We start from the raw sequence: 21823 nt of genomic DNA on the forward strand, positions 1-21823 counted from the left end.
AGCTAGCACCCGATCGAATGTCAGACGCACGAACCAACACACATCTTCAAATATTCAGCTGATTGTTTTCCAAAAAACCAGGACTAGGAATATGGGAGTGAACAATCTCTCTCTTACACTAATACGTCAATAAAGAACAAAACAAAACAGTGAAACGTTTAAAGAAGCAAATGTAACAATCATTTCTGGTTACTTATCTGCTACCCATTGCATACAGATAGGCCTTTCATGATCTTTTCTGTAATGTTTATTTTTGTAAAGTTTCTGCGTTAATCATTATTTAACAAATTAATAATTAACGGAAAAACGTTATTGAAAAGTGGGCGGGATCGGGATTCCCAAGTAAAAAAGGGCGGGATGGCGGGATTAACAGGAAAAAATGGGCGGGAAAGCGGGATCTGAGAACCCTATTGTGGACCCTCAACTCGTTGACAGCTATCAATTAGAGGTAATAATGCAAAGAAACGTTTTTCGTATATAACTTTGCTTAGAATCAATCTTTTTTCATACTTTTTTTCGCTGAAGCGCTAACTATGGCTGAAGCGCCTACCAAAATGAAAATTTGGTGGTTACAAGATTTGTCTTGATTTTTGGTAGCGCCAAACAAAGTTGGTCAGCTTTGTCTGGAGTGTTAATGGGATTTATCGCAGACCAACGCTAATGAGTCTGTTGCTAAGGGGGCGATGACCATTCGTGTTGAAAGCCACGCCCAAGTAACCTGCATCAGGTGACGCCGTACGGAAGTAAGGCGAGTTTCCATCACCGCACCAGGAATTGCAGTCCTTGTAACAATTCTGCGTGTGACCTGAAACGAAGAATCCAGCGTAGAACGAAGTATGGCAGATCAACAGCTGGTAATCGTAAGCGTTATTTGCTCCCACGCTGTTCCACTTTCCATAGGTGCCAGCATTTTTCCCATAGTTATCAGCGGCCGTTATGGACTGGTTGACTAATCGCTTAAAGTAGATCTTGTTTCCAGTTTGGTGATCAACAAACATAATTTCTGTGAACTGAAAGATCAGTAACAAACAGCATATGAAGTCACTGTGGGTTATTCCATTGCTGGTGAATTTATCACAACTTTGAGATTTCCCCGTCTTCGATCTTCAACGTGTATTTGCCCGAGGAAGTTTAACTGCGGAGAAGTAGTTGCCCTTGGTAACATCAGTACACATACAGAGAGTTAAAATACGCACACATAAATCTAGACCTCTCTGTCGCAGTTTTTTCACTGTATCGTCTTCTGGGAAAATAAGTAATTTGGAGTGTTTTTTTCGTTTTACATTTTGAGTTTTTAGGGAGAAAATGAAAGAAAGTATGGTAATGATTTGATTTAGCGCCCTCCATCCAAAAAGTTCCCGTTCCCATCGAGTGCCGTTTTTATAATAAGCACCCCCTAGCGAAAGTGAGATTCAACACGTTCATGACAGTGACATACAAAAAGGTAAACATTATTATTATATCATTAATAATATTATTATAGAATAAACTGATGGGACAAATGAATTATGAAGTCCGCTTTCGAGTCCCTATTGTTACAAGCGTTGAGCTACAGTATCCGTTGTTTTTCATTTAAGTATCGTTTAGATATCGATGTATATTTTGAAAACTTAATAAGCACCAAGTCCTTAACAAGCGCTCTTCTCCAAGCAGCGCTCTTCCTTGAGCTACCAAAAGTAACTTAGCGCCCCTGGCTCTAAATCGAATTATCATGGTACATAATCTCACTGCTACTACTAGAAAACATTAGTCAACTTACAGAGATGTTGTTACAGTTGGTCCTGTAGCCGTCACTTCCATAAGGAAACTGAACGCTGTATGTGACTTCAGTCTTGGGTTTGACATATTCATCAGTAGTGTAACACATGGTCCATCCTCCATTGTATGACGTCATGTCACAGTAGGCCAGAAATGCATTTGAATGGCTTCCTCCGCCCGGGTCCAACAAGTACAGACCATCTCCCTGAGATTGTCCTCGTTTCACAATATGCTGACAATCAAGGCCTAAAAGGATAACAAAGAAAAAACATTATCACATTCCTACCAAGACATTCCCACCTCCGTTCCATAAGGATTCCCCTTAGGGGATTTCCTGACTATCACATCGTCAAATTTGCATCTTCCTCACCAACGAAATTAGTTCTGCAACTGTGCCCGTGAATTGCATCTAAGCTTACTGAGAACGTTATTTTCGGAGTGTCAAATTAAACTTACAGAAATGTGACTATTCAGGGTGCAGTTAGATGTATTACTTCAAACAACGAGGGCTAGCCTCATTTGCAGAAGGATACAAAACATCAGAGTTTTCTTTTCACAAGGGGTTAATCGAAGTCTTTGGCGCAAAGATATAATTGTAAATCTTCGTCCAAGGCATTTTAGAACTGACATACTTACTAAGGGTGTAATGGACAGCAAATGAATGTAAGATTACTACTCCAGCATGGAATTGAAGGAATGAATAGCATGTCTCTTTTGAATCGAAGAAGAAAAATCAAGACAAATTCAGCTAAAATACCTATTTCACAGTGTTTTCCAATAAATCCTGCAGCGCATGCGCACTGGTAACCGCCATCTTCGTACTTGGCCACACACGGTGCATTGTTCATACAAGGATTACTGGAGCATGGAGTCTGTTTCAACAATAAGCATTAAGATATATCTATTGAACTGTAGGTTGTGTTCTCTGATGGTTCAACAAGCCGTGTGGCATCGTAAAGCTGCGCGTGTTTGTTTACACGTGCGCCATCTGCTGTTTCTTAAATTATTAATGTGTGATAAACTTGCCAGTTGCATAATGACTTTTAGGGTCATAATTTATTTAACAGCTCTTTTAGTTTCCGCCTAGTGATTGGTAGAGTCCAGGGTGCAGTGAAAAAACAGGTATAAGGTTTCTCCAAAATTCGCGGTGAAGGCGAACAGGATGGTGGAAAACATTATTCTATTATTTGGGGAAAAAGATCATGAAGATGAAACAAAGAAAAGAAGAAGAAGAAAAACAAAACGTTCAGGCTTAATGATTCTACTTAATGAGTATGCATGCATTTTTTAATTTTTGTAGGCTCAAAGAAAACGAAAGTAAACTGACTTTTTTGTTTGACTCTTGTATAGAAAGAGCAATTGATTATTTCATCTTTGCACCTATATGTTCTTCTGAATCATGTACAAATGAATACCTGTCCTTCAAAAATAGTTTGATATCTGAATTCAATGTTGTACTTACCGGAATACTGAAGTGATGATAAAACGGACTGCTGGTAAAATTGTCCGAGTTGTTGAACTTATCAGATGGGAGCAGTTCACACAACAGCTTTCCGTTGATATCAGAAAATGCAGCCAGGTTATAAGAAAAGCATGAAGTGATTCCTAAACAGGCAAAGCCACACTCGGTATCACTTTGGACAAGTTCTGAACCAATATTGGTGATGTTCAGGTACGAAAACTCGTAGGCGTTGAAGTTGATAAAGCTCACTGCATCTTCAGAAGAACTCCGGCGGAAACCTTGTGAAATAAGTTTACAGATAACCGAGTTTTGTTAACATTTTCGGTCAGATAGTACTTTATTAATGCATGCTTTGCTCATTTAGAAATTTCCAAGAAATTCACGTTTTATCTCTCGTCCGAGCTCTTCAACGTTTGTTAAGGATTTGATATGGTGCTATGAATTGTTTTTATTTTGCTGCAGAAAACGGAAAGCGTGCTTTTAAACTGTTAGTCTGTGTTGTTGGCGGTTTTTCGCTTTAACAGTGGCAAGTTATAGCGATTATAAGTCGTGAATTCACTTCCTTTTGTATACATGAATTAATTTGAGGCCTACCGTTAATAAACTGTGATCCAAGAGGCTAGGACCATTGTAAGAACCAGACAGTTCTTTCGCTTTTGGGGGCCGAGCTCCATGCATGCATTTGTCGTCGTGGCTTCAATCTTCTAAGTAATTCTTAATGTCAAGTATTGGTGTGTTTTAAATCACGCTGAAACTGCCACCTGTAATTTCTGTCAAAGCTGGTTATAAGTCCTAAGATAGAGTTACAGGCTGCTAGCAATGATATTGGTTTACGGCTTGATGTGGGCTCAACTGGGCCAATATTGTGTTTTCAATAGAAAAACATACAAAGATGAAGCAGGTGAAACTCATAATAATAATATTTAAAATATAACTAGCCATTTTTTTGGTTGGGGAACAAGTTATGGATTATACACACAACGCCTGGGTACAATTCATAAGCATGTCTTCTTTAAGACCAGTGTTTTTTTTACTTTCAAGGAAGTAGAGATTACTATTTTTCATCCGTTTGCTTAATTTTTTCTTGCTTGCCTGCTTAATTATATTCGCCCGCGCCAGCAAAAAAAGTGTGACGGGCAGGTTGATTTAAATTAAAATAACAGAGGAAAAATGGATGTTAAGAAACAATGCGAAAGTGTTTGCACGACGATATGAGAAAGTCCGCTTCGAGCTTCCAAAGATTCTAATAACACCAGGAACACTATCAGGCCTCAAGAAACAAAGAAATGGGGGGACTTGTACCAGGTTTCTGGGGTTATCCTATATCTTAATATTTAAAGGCACTTCAGACTGAAACACGGAAAATGTTATCGCCATAATAAATTATGTATTCTCTACAAAATGCAGGATTTTATTATTTCACGCGGTTGTTTTCCAGAGTGTGGATGTGATCATATGATGTGAAATATAAAGTAGTTACCGCCCTGCTACCTTGCAATTATCAAAAAAATACTCCGACTTAGATACGAAAGGTAAAACTAAATTATTATGGGTTCCACGGGTATCTCCGATCGCGGAGAAGTCTACAAGTCGGCTGTATGAAAAATGAAAAATGCAATATTTATCAGGGTCATGGATACGTGAGATTTTTTAATGCTGACAAGGCATGAAAAAATTATTTCGACGAGAAACAACAAGCTTTGTCTTCTGAGCTTAAAAAGACCCTTCAACGAAATTTTTAAACAGCGGTACAGCCTGCAACAACTCACCGAAAGTTTAACTGAGATTCCATCACCTAATTATTGCGAAAATTGCTGAATAGACTTCTGCCTTGTGTTGTGTGTAACTTTTTAAAGATGACTGTTATCATTGCTTTATTCAAGCTACTAGCAATAAATTAAAGTCCTTTTATTAGTGAGTAAATATAAGCGGCCGTAATGGGCCACGTTCGATATATCAATATTTTAACATGGTTCCGAAGCTTTCAGGACAAACTTCTATTTTTGGTGTTGTTTTCTTTGTATCCAAGTCTCTTTTGGGAATTGAGAGACAAAACAATTGCCAATTTTGACCCGAAAGCCTCGGAGCAACGTTGGAATATTGATATCGATCGTGGCCTATTGTGCACTGGTTTATACGATGCTTTTATTTTAAATTTTAAGCTATCCAGGGTGACCCATTGGATTTGTGCACTTACCCCTCCTTATTTGGAAGAGGTTGAGTAAAGTTGTGGGGGTAAGGGGTACTCCCCGAAAAATTTTGGTGGGGGTATATATAGGGGGCTTCTTTTTAATCATTACCCTCTAATTCAGATTAAGATATGGGATTTTCGTTACCCAATTTCAGATCGGACTTCTCAACAACAAGCAGCTGTATTTGCGTGACCATGAATGTTACAGTATCGCAAAAGTGTGCAACTTAACAAAACAAGAAATAACAGTAATGCAATTAAAAAACGGAGATAAGAATCAAGTTTACATCAGTTTGAAATTTTGAGCATGACTTAAAGAACCTCGTCAATTGAATATTGATCAAATAATCGTTAGATTAATGATTGAAATACAGTTTATAATTTCTTCAAAAACTTTAGGCTCGATTTCCGCCACTCACTTGAGTCTGGTCTACATCCCTCTTAGAGAAACGCGGGCTCCTTTCTCGAACAGCGGCTGGTAATCGAGCCTAAAAAAACCCATCCCGAATTCAAACTTAGGGCGACCCAATTTAAAAGCAACATGGTCAAATGATCGATACCATCTTTCAGACCAGAGCGGCTCAAGAAACCATAGTCTTTGGTGCCGCACATATAACTTGGACAACTTATATGAGAAAGTACTTCTCTGGGACACTGTTTAGTCAAAGTTATATCCTAACGCAAACCAACACTCATAGCCCTCTTGCTGTGGGAGCGGCGGCCATTGCTGTTGAAAGCCACGCCCGTGTAACTGGAGGTAGCCGTGCGGAAGTAAGGTGAAACATGATCCAAGCACCAATTGTTGCAGTCCTTGTAACATTTACCCGTGTAACCGGAAATGAGGAAGCCGTAGTAGCGAGAATGATCACAGATCAACAGTTGGTAGGAGTAAGCGTTGTTTGTTCCAAAACCGTCCCACAATCCATAGGTGCCGGCAGCATTCCCATAGTTATCAGCGGCCGTTATGGCCTGGTTGACTCGTCGCCTAAAGTAAACCTTGCTTCCAGTTTGGTGATCAACAAAGATAATTTCTGTGAACTGAACGAAAAAGCAAATGAACTGAATGGTTTCCAATTTATTCAAGCTTGTTCAATCCACACTGGCACGCTTCGGGGATATATCAGGGTTGTCTGATGTCTTCCTCAAATATTTCAGCTCGACTGTGTTTCGCCATATTACCAATTATAGCTAAGACAAACTTGCCTAATATGACTGCGAAGTGTACCTTTTTGTTACGCTTCGATGTCATATCAGGCGAGTTTGGTCTTGCCATGGTTTTCAGATATCAGTTTGGTCTCAGATATCAGGTCAGTGACTTGGTATCGCAGGATATCAGGATATCAGTAGACACGGCTTCTGATTGGCTAATTTGGGCACGGTAAGACAAAATATAAATACCGCCTGAGCCATTTGTTTAAAATTTCATAAAGGAGGAGAATTCTATCAACTTACCGGAATGTTGTTACAGTTGGTCCTGTAGCCGTCACTTCCATATGGAAACTGAGCGCTGTATGTGACTTCAGTCTTGGGTTTGACATATTCATCAGTAGTGTAACACATGGTCCATCCTCCATTGTATGACGTCATGTCACAGTAGGCCAGGAATGCATTTGAATGGCTTCCTTCATCCGGGTCCAACCAGTACATTCCATTTCCTCTAGAATGTCCTAATGTCAAGATATCCTGGCAGTTGGTGTGAACTCCCACATCTGATAACATGGATAAAAATGTTATAATCCCAAAACCCTAAGATGTCTAGATTAGTCCTTAATGTGGACAGTGTTCAAATATAAATTAACGAAGTGCACTTGGACCGCTCTGAGGGCAGTATAAATAACAGATATTACAAATGCGCTCTAGTCCAATTTGGTAGTAATTGAATCCAATTAATAGGCCACATTAGAGTGACGTTGTACCTCTGTCTCAGAACGAGTCTTAGTGCAAAACCTTTGATAAGAAAATGTGTTAGGATTTACGTGAAAATGAACATGTAGACGGAACACATTTTAATATGATCATGAATGGTTTCGCAAGAAGACTCATCTTGAAACCGAGGCAAAAGGCAACTCGGTAGTGGCCTTTTCCTTTGAATGCCAAGTTACAATTGGCTCGAGGGTTTGTCGAACTTAAGCAGTCCTCGAAATTTGTTTTTCCAATTATTTCCTAATTGGAGGGTATGTGGTCCTAAATATATCTAATAAAATGGGATGGGCTATAGAGGAGGTCATGCAAGACGCACGAGATGACTCTAGATAAGGTGTAACAATAAGAAACGATAAAAAAGTCAAGTATGGCAAACTAATGCGTTGAAATACCTATTTCACAGTGCCTTCCAACATATCCTGCAGCGCAAGCACACTGATAATCACCATCTTCGTACTTGGCCACACATGTTGCACTGTTTATACAAGGAGCACTGGAGCAGGGATTCTGTTTTTACCAAAAATATTTCATACTTGTTAAACTGGAAAAAGTCAGTTCTAAGAGACAAAGGTTAAATCTCTTAATCGACATCACCTGGTCCGGTCATGATTATAATTCAGCTCTAGCTAGGGCAAGAAAGTTAAAAAACTAAAGAGACAGTCCTGATGTGACCGGATTTAAGTAGGTTAAATGAGTAATTCGTCTTGACTTCGTCTCGTAAAAATGCGAACCATGATTCGACCAAACTCACGTGCACAGACATGCCGCCGAAGTATTAGGTACCAGGTACTCGTTATTTGTTATTCCGCTGGTTTCAATCAGTTAAGAAGGAGCAATTTTGTAAAAGTTTACAGTTTTAGTGTATCAAAAAGGTGGAAGAAGCATTTTATTTGGATTTTATCGTTTTACGTTTGTCCTGTACTGCTTTGGTAATCAAAGATTGAGTAAATCTTAATTGAGGATACCTACTTCACCCGAGAGTGATATGCTAACATATATGTGTTTAAATAACCTTTCTTCAAGACCCTGTTTGATAAAGTCATAGCGTTTTTTCTCGGCATCAACCCAATGAGATAATTTCTTTACCGACAACCTCAGAGTTGAATATGACACTCGGTGTATTTTCCGAGCCTGATTCTGAGTAATAAAACATCGTGCCCAAACTGCCGCGAGTAAAAAAACAATGGCAGTTCTGGCTTTCGAATTTTAAGGAAAATATTGTTCTCTTTGGAATAAAAGCGAGAGCAATAATCAGTTTGCACTCACTGGAATACTGAAGTGATGGTAAAACGGACTGCTGGTAAATTTGTCCGAGTTGTTGAACTTGTCAGATGGTAGCAGTTCACACAACAGTTTCCCGTTGATATCAGAGAATGCAGCCAGGTTATAAGAAAAGCATGAAGTGATTCCTAAACAGGCAAACCCACACACAGTATCGTTTAGGACATGCTCTAAGCCAAGGCTGGTGATGTTCAGGTAAGAAAACTCTTCGGCCTTGAAGTTGATAAATGACACGCCTTTAGGAGTCCGGCTGAGACCTTAAAAACAAAACTAGAAAGTCAGTGACCCGTAAAACAAGAAAAACTCCACTTAATGCGTCTGGATGGGGTTTAAATGATGGCTAGCGGTCAAAATATTAAATGTCAAAAGGAAATTAAGTTAGAAGACATTCTTCTGGCGTTTAAGGTTTTCCTTGGCTTTGAAATGAAACGAAACGAAACGAAGCGAAACAGAAACAAATCCTCCACTAAAACATCCACGGAACGCGCGACTACCAGCCGTGGAGGACCAGGGTACCTTGCTAAAAATAACTTAAGGGGAATTACCTTGGGTATGAGGCTTATATGGGGGATTGACCCTCTTACCTTGATAATCTCTTGCTGTCTGCTGATAAATAACTCGAAATTAATTGATAGCTGAAATCTGAGACTCACCATATTTAACAACTGTATTATAAGCTCGAGATTTCTATTGCGCGATAGTTGACGAGGGCGCAGCTCGAGTCACCAAGTATGACTTGATATAAACAATAGCCTCCATTTTGCGCGAAAATATGCTCGAATATTTGTTCACGGACATTACCTGTTTCGAGAAGCGAACAGTTTTCCGAAAGCGTAGCTCGAGGCATTGTGATCTTTGAGGAACAGTTAATGTCCAAAGACAAATATCCGAACACATTTTGGCTCAAAGTTGTTATTTGTTCGTTAGTCTGAATGTTTTAAGGTGATGGCTTTTTCTGGTCTTCCTGTTTTCCAAGATGATACGATATAGCGTTTTTTAGCGGTGTAAGGCATGGCGACCTTAACCGGACTATAGTTAACAGGGTGAAATGGCGTACAGCTGAGGATCGAGCAGGAACAGAAATTGCGGTGATACTAAAGATTTTTCATGTTGCAAAAAAGTAATTACAGGAAAGAGGAAGAAAAACAGAAATTTACCAATTGCCCATAAAATGTACCTTGAGAAGTCTTTGAAAGGAAGGCTAAGATTATCACCGCTGAAATCAGACATTCGCTCAGTTGGCCAAGTCCCATTTTTGGTTGCTACGAATTTCGATGTTGAAAGACTTGACGTGTGACTGAAGCAATTTCTAGCTTGATTACTTTGTTAGATTTTCGTGTGAAATTCTAGAGTCTGTTTCAAAGCCTTTTGCACCTGTGATATTTGTTAAGGTGATTGTTTACTGTGGTATTACAGGGAGTCTGCAATGCTATTGGTTGGTGTCTGAGGCCTCCAGCAATGCTAATAAAATGAGTGAATTTTTTTTTTTTAAATTTTGCATGTGTAACGAAGTCGGAGAAGTCTTGCTACATTTTCTTTTGGGCTAGAACTTTTGAAAGCTATATATATTCAAAAGAAGTAATAATCACCCAAATGCCAAAGATCGCGAGGAAATTATATATATTGCTTTAATCCAGCCTGAAAGGAAGTACCACCTTGGCTGATTACGTAATATTTTTAAAGGTGAAGTTCTGAAAATTAAGTTTTCTCACAAGCTATTGTTTTGCTGGAGTTTCGATCATCTATAATCTATATAAAGAGCGGGAAATTGATACAGTCAAATGCCAAAACCAATAGAGTCAAGGGTGTCCCACTTAATGCTTCCCGGATGACGAACGTAACAGAAATACGCGTATCTTTTGTCAACACATTGAAAGAGAAACAAAATTGACAAGCTACCTATTATTGTGAGCCTAAACTTATCTACAAGTATTTGTAATTAAGTTGTCAATTAATTTTGAAAGACTGACTATATGTTGGTTTCACCGCCTAGGTATCACCCTAGGATAAATATTGACAATTTAGAAGAAAACTGAATTGTATTAAATATTTAGGAGTTTATATTTACAAGCATCCCAGCTGGTAACCACAGTTGCAACATATAAATAGTAAAATAGCTAAAAATATTGGTATTCTCTAGAATCTGAGACATTATCTTGACTTTCATATGCTGAAACATGTATACTATGCTTTGATTTATCGTTATTTAAGTTATGGGAGGGTGGCAAAGGTGGGGTACCAATCAAGCATCACGCTGAATTTTTCTGTTAAACTACGTATCACAGAAAATTCTTTTCACCAATCACGCGCCACGTAAAAAGTAGATCATCGATTTTACTTTTTCGACCTGGAGAGCGTCGTTAAAAGAAGAGCTTTGCCGATTCAACCACAAAAATGCATCGGCAAATATGTGACCTCTCACGCGAAAACGTTCTTTACGGTATCCGTTCGAATAGCTGAACGTACGGAAAGTGAACCAGCCTGCGAAGAGGCTCCCAGCGAGGGCGGAAAAAAGATCCGGCGGGGACGGAAAAAAAAAATCCGGCGAGCAAAGCGAAAAAAAGAATTCCGCGAATTGCGCTCCCCCTCGTCACCATCCCGGGAGCCTGTCCGCAGGCTACAAGTGAATGGATAATTTGCATAGCGATAGTCAATTTATTTGTTCCAAGATATCTTCAGACCACTTGGTTCTACATGAGATGATGAGATGACTTTGGAAACGATTTAGTGAAATGTAAATTGTGAAGGTAAATGTGAGGGGTTCACGAGATGTGGGCTGTGTGGCTACATGTTGGGAATTAACACGATGAAAGCTGTGTATAGGTATATGTGGGGGATTAATGAGATGAAGGCTGTGTAAGTATATGTAGGGGATAAATGAGATGTAGGCTGTGTAGGTATGTGTGGTGGATTAATGAAATGTATACTCTCTAGGTATATGTGGGGGATTAATGAGATGTAGAATGTGTAGGTATATGTAGAGGATTAATGAGATGTAGGCTGCGTAGGTATATGTTGGGGTTTAATGAAATGTATAACGAGATGTATACTGTCTAGGCATAAGTGGGGGATTAATGAGATGTAGGCTGTGTAGGTCTATGTAAAGGATCTGTGTAGGTATATGTGGGGGATTAATGAGATGTAGGTTGTGTGGGTATATGTGGGGGATTAATGAGAAGTGGGCTGTCTAGGGGATTTATGAAATGCGGGGGTATTTTAAGGGATCTTGGGGGAATATTTAGGGGGGGTGGTAGAGGAAGAATACTTAATTATATGATATCCAGGTGGTATTGTTTTAAGAGAGATTAAGAGAGATGTGTACATTACGGTGGAGTTAAGTGACCGCCCAACCATCCGGGTGGTGTCGCACTTATAAAGCGAAAGAACAAAAGGCTTGGCTGTGAGCCAATGACAAAACACTGACGTCATAGCCAAACTGGACAACGAGTTTCTGACACCGGCTGGATTTGATTATTCAAAATGGCGGACATACCTTAATTTAAGGTTATCATATGCTAATTTGCCAAACATTCTTTATACGCACGCTTATGTCTCCTTATGTTCTGTAACGACTTTGTAATTTATGCTATACATACTGTTATATATTAAAATACGCGTTCACCTTGTGTACCTTGATTTACAGTAGTCAGATTAAGCCTTGATTGGTGACGTTCGTTTAAGGTTTTCTCTGCCATCTAATATTACATGTTGCAGCGAAAGGGTAGTTCAAATTCGTCGACAACGTCTACCGTCTACGAATAAGTACGAGCGAAAACAACTTCCGGTGCCTCGCCGCCTAAAGCATCACAATTTTCAATGTAATTTCACCAGATATCATTGTCTCCGCAACATTTAGATTTGAGGTCAATTAAGTAGCGAGATCCACGAGAACTGGAAGCTATGGAAAGAGAAATACGGTAATAATTACTTGGTTTGGGGCGGGAAAGCTCCGAGTATGAACTCGCCATGTTCAAGGACGTTATTGATGACGATGGCCTTTAAGTATTCAAAGCCTTAAGCTATACTGAAGAAGAAGAAGATGCAAACGATCGCCGTGTGGTAATGGGGAAGATGAAAAGGTATTGCAGCGGCCAAGTAACGTACATGTAAACGAGATTGTTTCAGCAGGAGGGAAAAACTTCCTACCGAAACGCTCGACAACTTAATCGCTGAATTAAAAAGAACCTTGGCAAAGAACTGCAATTTATGTGATTTTTTACGGTTTTTACACAACACTGTCATCTGCGTTCGACTGGTCTTGGGATAAAAGCACAAAGCAGCCACTTAGAATTAGAGACCCCGCGTTAAACAAGTGTATAGACCTTCCAGCATCCGAGATGCAAATATTGGGATCTTAACAATGACGACGGCGACGCCGAGGACAACGCCGTGTAAAATTGAATTTGTCCGGGATGCCTATGGCTTTTAAAACCTCCCTCAGGCTAAATATGTAATAACTGCGTTCAATTCTAAATGGAAATACGAAAAATTAGCAGTTCGACTCATCGTTCGCGTTCGCGGTCATTTTGCGTTGTTGTTTTGCAGAGGACGGCTATGAAATGTACAAAGGTTTACTGAACACACTTGTACAGCCTTTGTTTTGCTCATTAAACCTTTTGTTTGGTGGCGCTCATTGACGTCATGGTTTGCTCCAGACCCCGTCCACACTACGCCGGAGGAATTGAAAAACGCATACAGCTTTATTTCCACGGTTTGGCCAACGGTCCAGAGTAATCCGTCACGAAAACGGAGCTTTTCGAAAACGCTCTTCAAACCGGAGGAATTTGAAAACGCCGGCTTTGAGTTTTCGTGTGACGGAAACATATAAAACGGGCCTTTTCGATAGGATCAGGAAAACCACGTAATTTCCCTAGCCGAGATTTCCTGAAAAAAAAAAAAAGAAAAAAAAAAACCGACCGGTGATTAATGCGTTTTTAAATTCCTCCGGTGTAGTGTGGACGACTGGGCTTAAGCTTCCTAGGCTCCTAATGAAGTCAATTATCAGACGGCGCTCTTCAATGAGTCCAAAGAGGAAAAAGTCGAAGGAGGTCCCGCGCAAAGGAGAAATGCACAACAAATAAACACCGTAAACAAAATAAATATTTAGAAGTGGAACTCTTTACAGACCTCGATCAAGTTTTATATTCTTTATATGTTACTAGCATTATCACGAAGGCTGACTCGGTGGCTAAATAAAGTTTTACTTTATTCTGTTGCATTTATCCGAGGGAATCTGGAACACATTTAAGAAAACTCTTGTTATTCATTAGTAACAGGCCACCTGTGTGGGATTCACCTACCCAAAAGGAAATTGATGACATCCAGATCTTGGGTATACAATTTATTATCGAATACCAGGGTATGTGATTCGCATACCTAAAAGGAAATCCGTGACATCCAGATCTAAGGTGCACAACGACAAGCCGCTCGTTTTGTTAAAAATTTGCATTATCGAATACCAGGGTATGTCACCGGTCTCTTGAATGAGCTAATAATGATAACGCATCTCATTAAATCGGTTCTGCAACCATTTCTCGTTAAATCAGTTCATGTGGAACCAAGCGGGCTATTCACCTGACACATACTACTTCCGCGACGGTCGCTACATGTAGCATGTGATATTCGGCAGATTTAGAACAATTAAGATTACAGAAAATGGACATCGGAGGATGTGCTCTAGTGACGGTTATAATGTATTTCTTCTGTAATGTTTGGAGATCAGGTTCTTTTCCCTTGTCTACTCTCAGAGAGTTCTCACGTATTTTATCGCCCTCTGCTATTTTGTATTCTAGCCGGTTTTCAATTCATTAAAAATGCCTCTTGCAAACGAGAATTCATCATGAATTGCATCTTTGACTAGTCGACTCAAGTACTTGGACAAGAAGAATCAATTCAAGTGGTATGGGGATTTTAAAGATTTGATTTGTCTGGTCGAGACATTACTCGAGTTTACGGAAGATGGCGAAATCTCAGAAGGTCCAGCCCATAAAATGTTTTCATTCAAGGCTGGTGATATCATAGAGAAGTGGTATTCTTCAACTCATACCGTCCAAACCCAAGGGTCTGTTTACGCTACCTTGCGAGAAAAACTAGGCAACTTCATTGCATCGAAGGAAAACCTGCTTACTCTTCAACCGAGCTGTGACACTCAGCAATGTCCGCTCGCGGCCTCAAATGAGTCAACTGCAGTGAATTGTTCGCAGAACACCCAGACTTTGCCAAGCCCTCCCACATGTGAGGGTTGTTCTGTGGTTAACAGCAATCTACAAAACTATTATTATTATTATTATTATTATTATTATTGTTATTATAATTTACAAAATTTATACTGATAACATGAAGGTGTTATTTGCAAAACAGAGCGGATGTATTTTGCTATTTTGTTATTGCGGTTGGGCGGAATTTACTTAGTGGGATGAATTATAAATGATCATCGAGACAAAAGCGGAAAATGACAGCACCAAAGCCAAATTTGTCGCAGTAGTCTTCAGTTACACTAATCGGACAAAAAATGTGGAAGAAGGATGAGTTACCCATGAAACATGTAAACTGTTTGAGATGCCCATAAGACTGTTCTCTATCGAAAAATCATGAGCCAGATTTATTTCCTGCAAGGTTTGTGATGAGTAAATGTTTGGTTACAACTCATTTTTGTTAAATTATTAACGACCTAATATATATTTGCAGTGAGGATAATCTGAATTTCCAATTTGAAGCGTTACCATACGCTCATGCATTAAAACAAAATGTATGACGATTGCTCTGATGGACAGCAACAGACATAATAGCAATTGCTAACATTTAGAAACGTTCGTTAATGCAATGTTTTTATATCAGGAAAAACATGTCATTTGGTTATACGATATATTTTTCAAAATAACCAATAGCGTTTCTAGCTTTTTTATCCTATGCACCTCAAGCAAACAAATAAACTTGGCAGATGTTCAGAGTTCTGAAATTTTAATTTAATTTCTAACGGGAACTCCAATATAGAGTATTAAAGAAAACACAAAAGCTTGCTGAGAGATAAGAGAAGATTTATTTGATACCGTTCAGCTTGGAAGAATGGAGAATGGAGCTTGGGCTTGGGAGCTTGGGCTCCCAGTGTTAAGCAGACGTATTGTTGCAATGATGGTATTAGCCTTTTCCTTAAAGCATTCTTCAGGTACGTAGGATTTTGCTATGTTATTATAACTGTCATTGTCTGTATTAACTTCTATTACAGAGGAACTCGCTGTTATAATTTGTTATTACTCCCAGAACTTTTCACAAATTTTGTAACAGTAGATGTTGTAAGTGTACGGTAACTCAGGGAATGCTAGAAAAGAAATGCTAGAAATTAGAATATGATATATAAGAGCAGTTATTGGGTTCCGGGTAGAAAAAACTCTTCCATGAAAATTAAACCTTACAATTGTGGTTGCTTATATTTTTAATTCATACGCTCTATATATTATTAACTTTTCGTTTAAAAGTTGGCAAACGTCACAAGAAAGCGAGGGAACATACAACTCGTCTGCCGGGAGATAATCAAACTGGTACTCTAGTTTTTGTTACAGAATTTGCTATTGCAATAGTGGACTTCAAACACTTCTAAATCAAAGGTGTCTTAAAGCAAGAGACTAACGCTTTCCTCATAAGGAAAGAATGATTATAGTAAATTAATTAACCCTGGAAAGTGCTAGCTTATTTGGTTGGCATATCTCAGTTGCTTAATGAGGAACTGTTGAAAACATTGATTACTGAATTAAAGTTAGTCATATGCGCTCCGCTCTAAAAGGATATTTAACAAGTATTTCACGATACTCGCGCGATATGAGATATTAAATAACAAGCGAAGCGCGTAGCGTCGAGTTTATTATAATCTTCTCATGTCCAAAAGAGCCAATGGAATAACTGTTTTCTTAATTCTTCAATCGACTGGAAAATGTGGACTTAAGAAGAAGAGAGAAGAGAAGAAGGCGTGAAAATTTCCCTCGCGTTGTTCACTTTTTGTGCTGAATGAAGCATGTCAGTAAAGCGAGCGAAATAGAGCTTTCTTCTGCAATATTCCTCGCACCATATCCTCTTAACTCGGCGATATTTTAAGAAATTGTGACAAACAAGAAGGGTTTACGAATAGATCCGAAATAATAGCCTTGATTAAATTTGTACGTCCTGTGCAAGTCGTTGAAACGGCGGAATCGAAAATTTCCTTGTTTACGCGTCTGTCATCATCAATAGCCAGCAGTTGTGTTGCTCAGAATCCATCAATTTAATTTCAGTTCACTGATGTTATTCAGTATTCTATGAAATATGAATGGATAAGGCCCAAATGTAAGCTAACAGACTTACTGAAATGCTAAACTTACTTACGAAATTTGATCTTCCCATAGATTTAGCTCCCTTTCTTCTTCATTCAGTCGCTTTTGTCGTACCTTTTCAAGCCTTTCGCATTAAACATTGCGTATAAAACTCTACGTTACCAAGTTAATTTTGATATTCTGTTGCTTTTCTGTAGTTTTCGGAATTGCGTTGCTTTTTATTTCTTATATTTATGCGGTAACATTGCGTATAAAACTCTACGTTACCAAGTTAATTTTGAAATTCTGTAGCTTTTCTGTAGTTTTCGGAATTGCGCTGCTTTTTATTTCTTGTATTTATGCGGTAAAAAGCTCCCCGAAGCAATTTTTGCTTTTTAAGCTTAGCGAAACTTGCTGCCACCAATTTTCCATGTAAGGTCAAACACAGTTGTGTAAGCGAGATTTGTCGAACCAATGAAAAAACAAGAATTACATATCCGAGGTTTAGAATTAAATTTACAATAATAGCAGATAAAGTCTGTATACGAGCTAAGGGGCCCATTAGGCCGGAGCAGTATCCCGGTTTACCATCGCAGGGTTACTCCCAGCATTAAGTTTGCCGGTAACCATTTATACACCTGGGTGGACAGAGGCACTGTGAGAGTAAAGTCTCTTGCCCAAAAACACAACACAATGTCTCCGGCCAGGGCTCGAACCCGGACCGCTCGATCCGAAGACGAGCACACTAACCATGAGGCCACCACGCCTCCAACGAGAGAAGTATTAGCCACTTAGAACACCTGAATTTTTTTCTTAGGTCTCAGCCGAGGCTCTCCACCAGGTGTGGCGTTTGTTAACTACAAGCTTCACATGTTCAGTTTCTTGAACATTACCAGTCTTGGTTCTGACCTCGTCGACGACAGCATCGACTGCGGGTTTACCTGTTTAGAAATTCCGTCGTGTTTTTCATATAACGTGGTTGCATTCTCCGATATCAACGGAAAATTTTTGTGTGAACTGCTCCCATCTGACAAGTTCAACAACTCGGACAATTTTACCGGCAGTCCGTTTTACCATCACTTCAGTATTTCGGTAAGCGAAGAATTGATTCTGTTTTTGTATTAAACAACATGCATTCAGAGAAACGCGAACGGTCTAAATAAGTTCGTAAACTTTCGCAGATCTGCGAAAAAGTTTCTTGCAATGGAAGATGTTCACAGGTTTAATGATTGAAAATTGTGATTATCCATAAGATGATAGTTTCTCTAAATTGGACACTTACAAACAGTTTTTACAAAACGTCTTCATGGATGACTGAAGTCATGTCAGTTGATATAAACTGGCGTAAACTGGATTTACTCAACTGGCGTAAATCTAATCTAAAAACAGACTATTAGCGCTTACATGTCAACACCATGTTTTTTTTCCCCCTGAAAACAGAGTCCTTGTTCCAGTAATCCTTGTATGAACAATGCAACTTGTGTGGCCAAGTACGAAGATGGCGATTATCAGTGCGCATGCGCTCCAAGATATTTTGGAAAACACTGCGAAACGGGTATTTTAACACGTAACACATTGACGTGTTATATTTAATATTATTTCATGTTATATCATATCACCTCACTTCATCCCAGCTCACCCTCGGTATGCGTCATCGTCATTTTGTAGATCGAAAACTTGTTCATTAATTTCGCTTGCTATTATATTACAAGGCAAGACTCCTTAATTTTCGAGGTCTGCTCCACAAACTATCGTGCCTGTAACAGATACGGTGACCAGTCAAATCTGACTAAGAAGGAGCGACACTTAGTAAACAGTCTTTTCATCATTGGGCAGCAGCGATAAGGCAGTGGTGAGAGCCCTCGCCACCTATCAGGGTGGCCTTAGTTCAATTTCCAGCTCAATGTCATATCATAGTAAATGGTTTGAACCCAGGAGTATCAGTAGTTCGTATAGAGTGATCGTCCGGGTGAGTGTAGTTCTGAAAAGAACTGTTGTTGGTGACTGACGTTTCGACAACCTGAGCGGAAGTCATCTTCAGAGTCAAGTGAATAGTGTTTGTCAGTCGGTGATGTTATAAGTCTGGTCCGTTGAACGTGATTGGTCAGTATAGCCATGATGGTATTGGCTGAAAGACTCGTGTAAAGTTTGTCATCAGTCATTGGTCGGTTTCGATCCGTCTATTGTAGTCAAATAGGTCGGGTTTTGGTCCGTGTATTGTTAAGTCGGTCTGTTAGAAGTCCGTTTGTCGGTTTCGTTTCCGTCATGGATAAGTCGTTTGTAAGGCGCCGGTAGTTGTTGACATCTGTTAAGAGGCGTTTGTTCTAGGTTAGTGTACCAGCCTTCCAGAGTCAGTCGTTGAAAATAGTTTGTACTGTAAGTTAAGCACTCAGCAGATTCCCAGTCACTGTTGTGGTTTGTTAGTTGATGATGTACAGCAATGTGACTGTTGGCGTCACCATTTCTCGTGGCTCGTTTGTGTTCAGTCAGTCTCGTGTTAAGGTTTCTGCCAGTCTCACCAATGTAGGAAGCCTGGCAGTCGGAGCATTTGATCTTGTAAACTGCTCCCTGTCTGTTGTTAGGTTCGTCTCTGTCTTTCACGTTGGTCAGTAAGTGTGTGTCGTAACGTAGCTGTAGGTTACACGGACGATCACTCTATACGAACTATCAATATCATATGTTCGTTGAGTTTATTGTTGGTTCTCGCTTGCCCCGTGGGTTTCTCTCCCGATATTCCGGTTTACCTCCCCCCTGAAAAACTAGCATTTCCAAATTCCGATAGAGCTGGATAAAGGGCCCGTATGTAGCCCAGCTAAGGCAGATGTGGCTTCCTCTCTGCATGTGTTGTAACTTAATTTTTAATGAAGGATAGGGCTCTCACAACTCTTCCTTGATGATCTCGTTGCAGTCGTGTTATATTTGTTTTGTGACCAGGTGTCGGAGTTACCTGTGAGGAGATCAAGAACCGGGGGAAATCCGAGGGAGATGGCATGTACTGGTTGGACCCGGATGGAGGAAGCCATTCAAATGCATTTCTGGCCTACTGTGACATGACGTCATACAATGGAGGATGGACCATGTGTTACACTAGTGATGAATATGTCAAACCCAAGACTGAAGTCACACACAGCGCTCGGTTTCCTTATGGAAGTGACGGCTACAGGACCAACTGTAACAACATCCCGGTAAGTTAATATATTTCTTTCAGTAACAACATATTATTTACTATCAGTACATTTTATCTTGGCAAGTTTAAAGCGATAAAACCGAACGACCTAAAATGGTTATGCACTACTCTTCTCCTTGCCATAATGTACCAACCACGAAAGAGAGCGTTTCATCGCATTTCAAAACACGGAGAAGCGAGTCGAAATATTTTTGATAAACTTGCAGGTGTTTGGAAATGTGATGAGACTCTTTCTCCAGTTTTTGACATATCTTCTCAGTTGAAACCAAACCTGAAGAGAAAAAGAAGAAATAAAATTGCAAAAATTACACTTCTTTGTCTTAAAATTCTTAGCCTGAGACAGGGATGCGAAATCACTTCTGAAACACATTTCTATGCAAAGACTCACTCAGCGGATGAACAACAAAATGGTCAAAATTTGATAAGAAATCTACGTATGTTCCTTTCGTACCGCCAACTGGAACTTATTTCACTGCTTAGAAAGTAAATTTGGAAACTGTTGGTTTTACAAGCTCAAAATCTCTCTCTCGGACGTGTAAACAAGTTTAAAAACAATAAGGAACAACTTGTTTTTGTTGGTATTGTTTCAGTTTACAGAAATTATTTTTGTTGATCATCAAACTGGAAACAAGACCTACTTCAAGCGATTAGTCAACCAGTCCATAACGGCCGCTGATAACTATGGGAAAAATGCTGGCACCTATGGAAAGTGGAACAGCGTGGGAGCAAATAACGCTTACGATTACCAGCTGTTGATCTGCCATACCTCGTTCTACGCTGGATTTTTCGTTTCAGGTCACACGCAGAATTGTTACAAGGACTGCAATTCCTGGTGCGGTGATGGAAACTCGCCTTACTTCCGTACGGCGTCAACTAGTGCAGGTTACTTGGGCGTGGCTTTCAACACGAATGGTCATCGCCCCCTTAGCAACAGACTCATTAGCGTTGGTCTGCGATAAGTCCCGTTAACACCCCAGACAAAGCTGATGAACTTTGTTTGGCGCTACCAAAAATCATGACAAATCTTTTAACCGCCAAATTTTCATTTTGGTAGGCGCTTCAGCCATAGTTAGCGCTTCAGCGAAAAAAAAATATGAATAAGTGATAAAATTTACCGATAAACTCCCTTTTGCTTGCGTGAGGTTTATTGTGAAATACATTGAAGAGAATATTGAAAATTTCAATACACGCCTGATCTCGAGAGGCTACCTGGAGCAAATGGTAGAAAAGACCCTCCGAGAAGTTATATATAAAGACAGAAAAGAAGTTCTAAAAGAGAAATCGAAAATTGCAGAAAAGGAACTACTACCCTTTGTGTCGGGCAATTTCACTCAATCGTAAATACCAAACTTTGGAAAGCATAATCACGCACAAATGGCACTTTTAAATACAAATGCTCAGAGATATATTCAAGGAGCCACCCTTGATCTGTCATAGGAAAGGAAAATCACTGAAATACGTGCTTGTGAAAGCAAAACAAAGGCTTTGAGCAACACAGCAGCCACACAGCATAAGTCGCGCGTACTCATTTGTCATTAAATCAACCTCAGACAGTACAATGATCGCCACCGAGCTTATTTCCAGTAATATTTGTATGACTGAGTTTCAAATAGGCCAAAAGTATCCTGTACACAACTTAAAAGGCTTTACTGGGTTATTTCCTCTGGATTTATACCTAATTAATTTTGTATATTTTCAGACCATTACGCCATGTAACTTTCGCAATAAACTTCACGCAA

General features: G+C 39.5%; 3 protein-coding genes across 3 annotated transcripts; 1 reads left to right on the forward strand and 2 right to left on the reverse strand.

The window, feature by feature from the left end:
* Positions 1 to 218: 218 nt before the first annotated feature.
* LOC145497015 (uncharacterized) lies at positions 219 to 3302 on the reverse strand. Its single transcript, XM_081476791.1, has 4 exons — positions 3221 to 3302; positions 2516 to 2630; positions 1760 to 2004; positions 219 to 1010 (listed from the first exon to the last, which is right to left on the reverse strand). The coding sequence occupies exons 2-4, from the start codon at positions 2604 to 2606 to the stop codon at positions 642 to 644; spliced, it is 705 nt and encodes a 234-aa protein (XP_081332917.1). The 5' UTR covers positions 2607 to 2630; positions 3221 to 3302; the 3' UTR covers positions 219 to 641.
* Positions 3303 to 5287: 1985 nt separating this feature from the next.
* LOC145497504 (uncharacterized) lies at positions 5288 to 9868 on the reverse strand. The gene is made up of 5 exons (XM_081477313.1): positions 9793 to 9868; positions 8601 to 8872; positions 7727 to 7841; positions 6864 to 7120; positions 5288 to 6449 (listed from the first exon to the last, which is right to left on the reverse strand). The coding sequence occupies exons 1-5, from the start codon at positions 9866 to 9868 to the stop codon at positions 6087 to 6089; spliced, it is 1083 nt and encodes a 360-aa protein (XP_081333439.1). The 3' UTR covers positions 5288 to 6086.
* Positions 9869 to 15655: 5787 nt separating this feature from the next.
* LOC145496869 (uncharacterized) lies at positions 15656 to 21136 on the forward strand. The gene is made up of 5 exons (XM_081476635.1): positions 15656 to 15780; positions 17715 to 17989; positions 18338 to 18452; positions 19832 to 20082; positions 20675 to 21136. The coding sequence occupies exons 1-5, from the start codon at positions 15681 to 15683 to the stop codon at positions 21041 to 21043; spliced, it is 1110 nt and encodes a 369-aa protein (XP_081332761.1). The 5' UTR covers positions 15656 to 15680; the 3' UTR covers positions 21044 to 21136.
* The last annotated feature ends 687 nt before the right edge of the window (positions 21137 to 21823 follow it).

This window comes from Orbicella franksi, chromosome 9 (genome assembly GCF_964199315.1).
Source record: "Orbicella franksi chromosome 9, jaOrbFran1.1, whole genome shotgun sequence".
Lineage (NCBI taxonomy): Eukaryota > Metazoa > Cnidaria > Anthozoa > Scleractinia > Merulinidae > Orbicella > Orbicella franksi.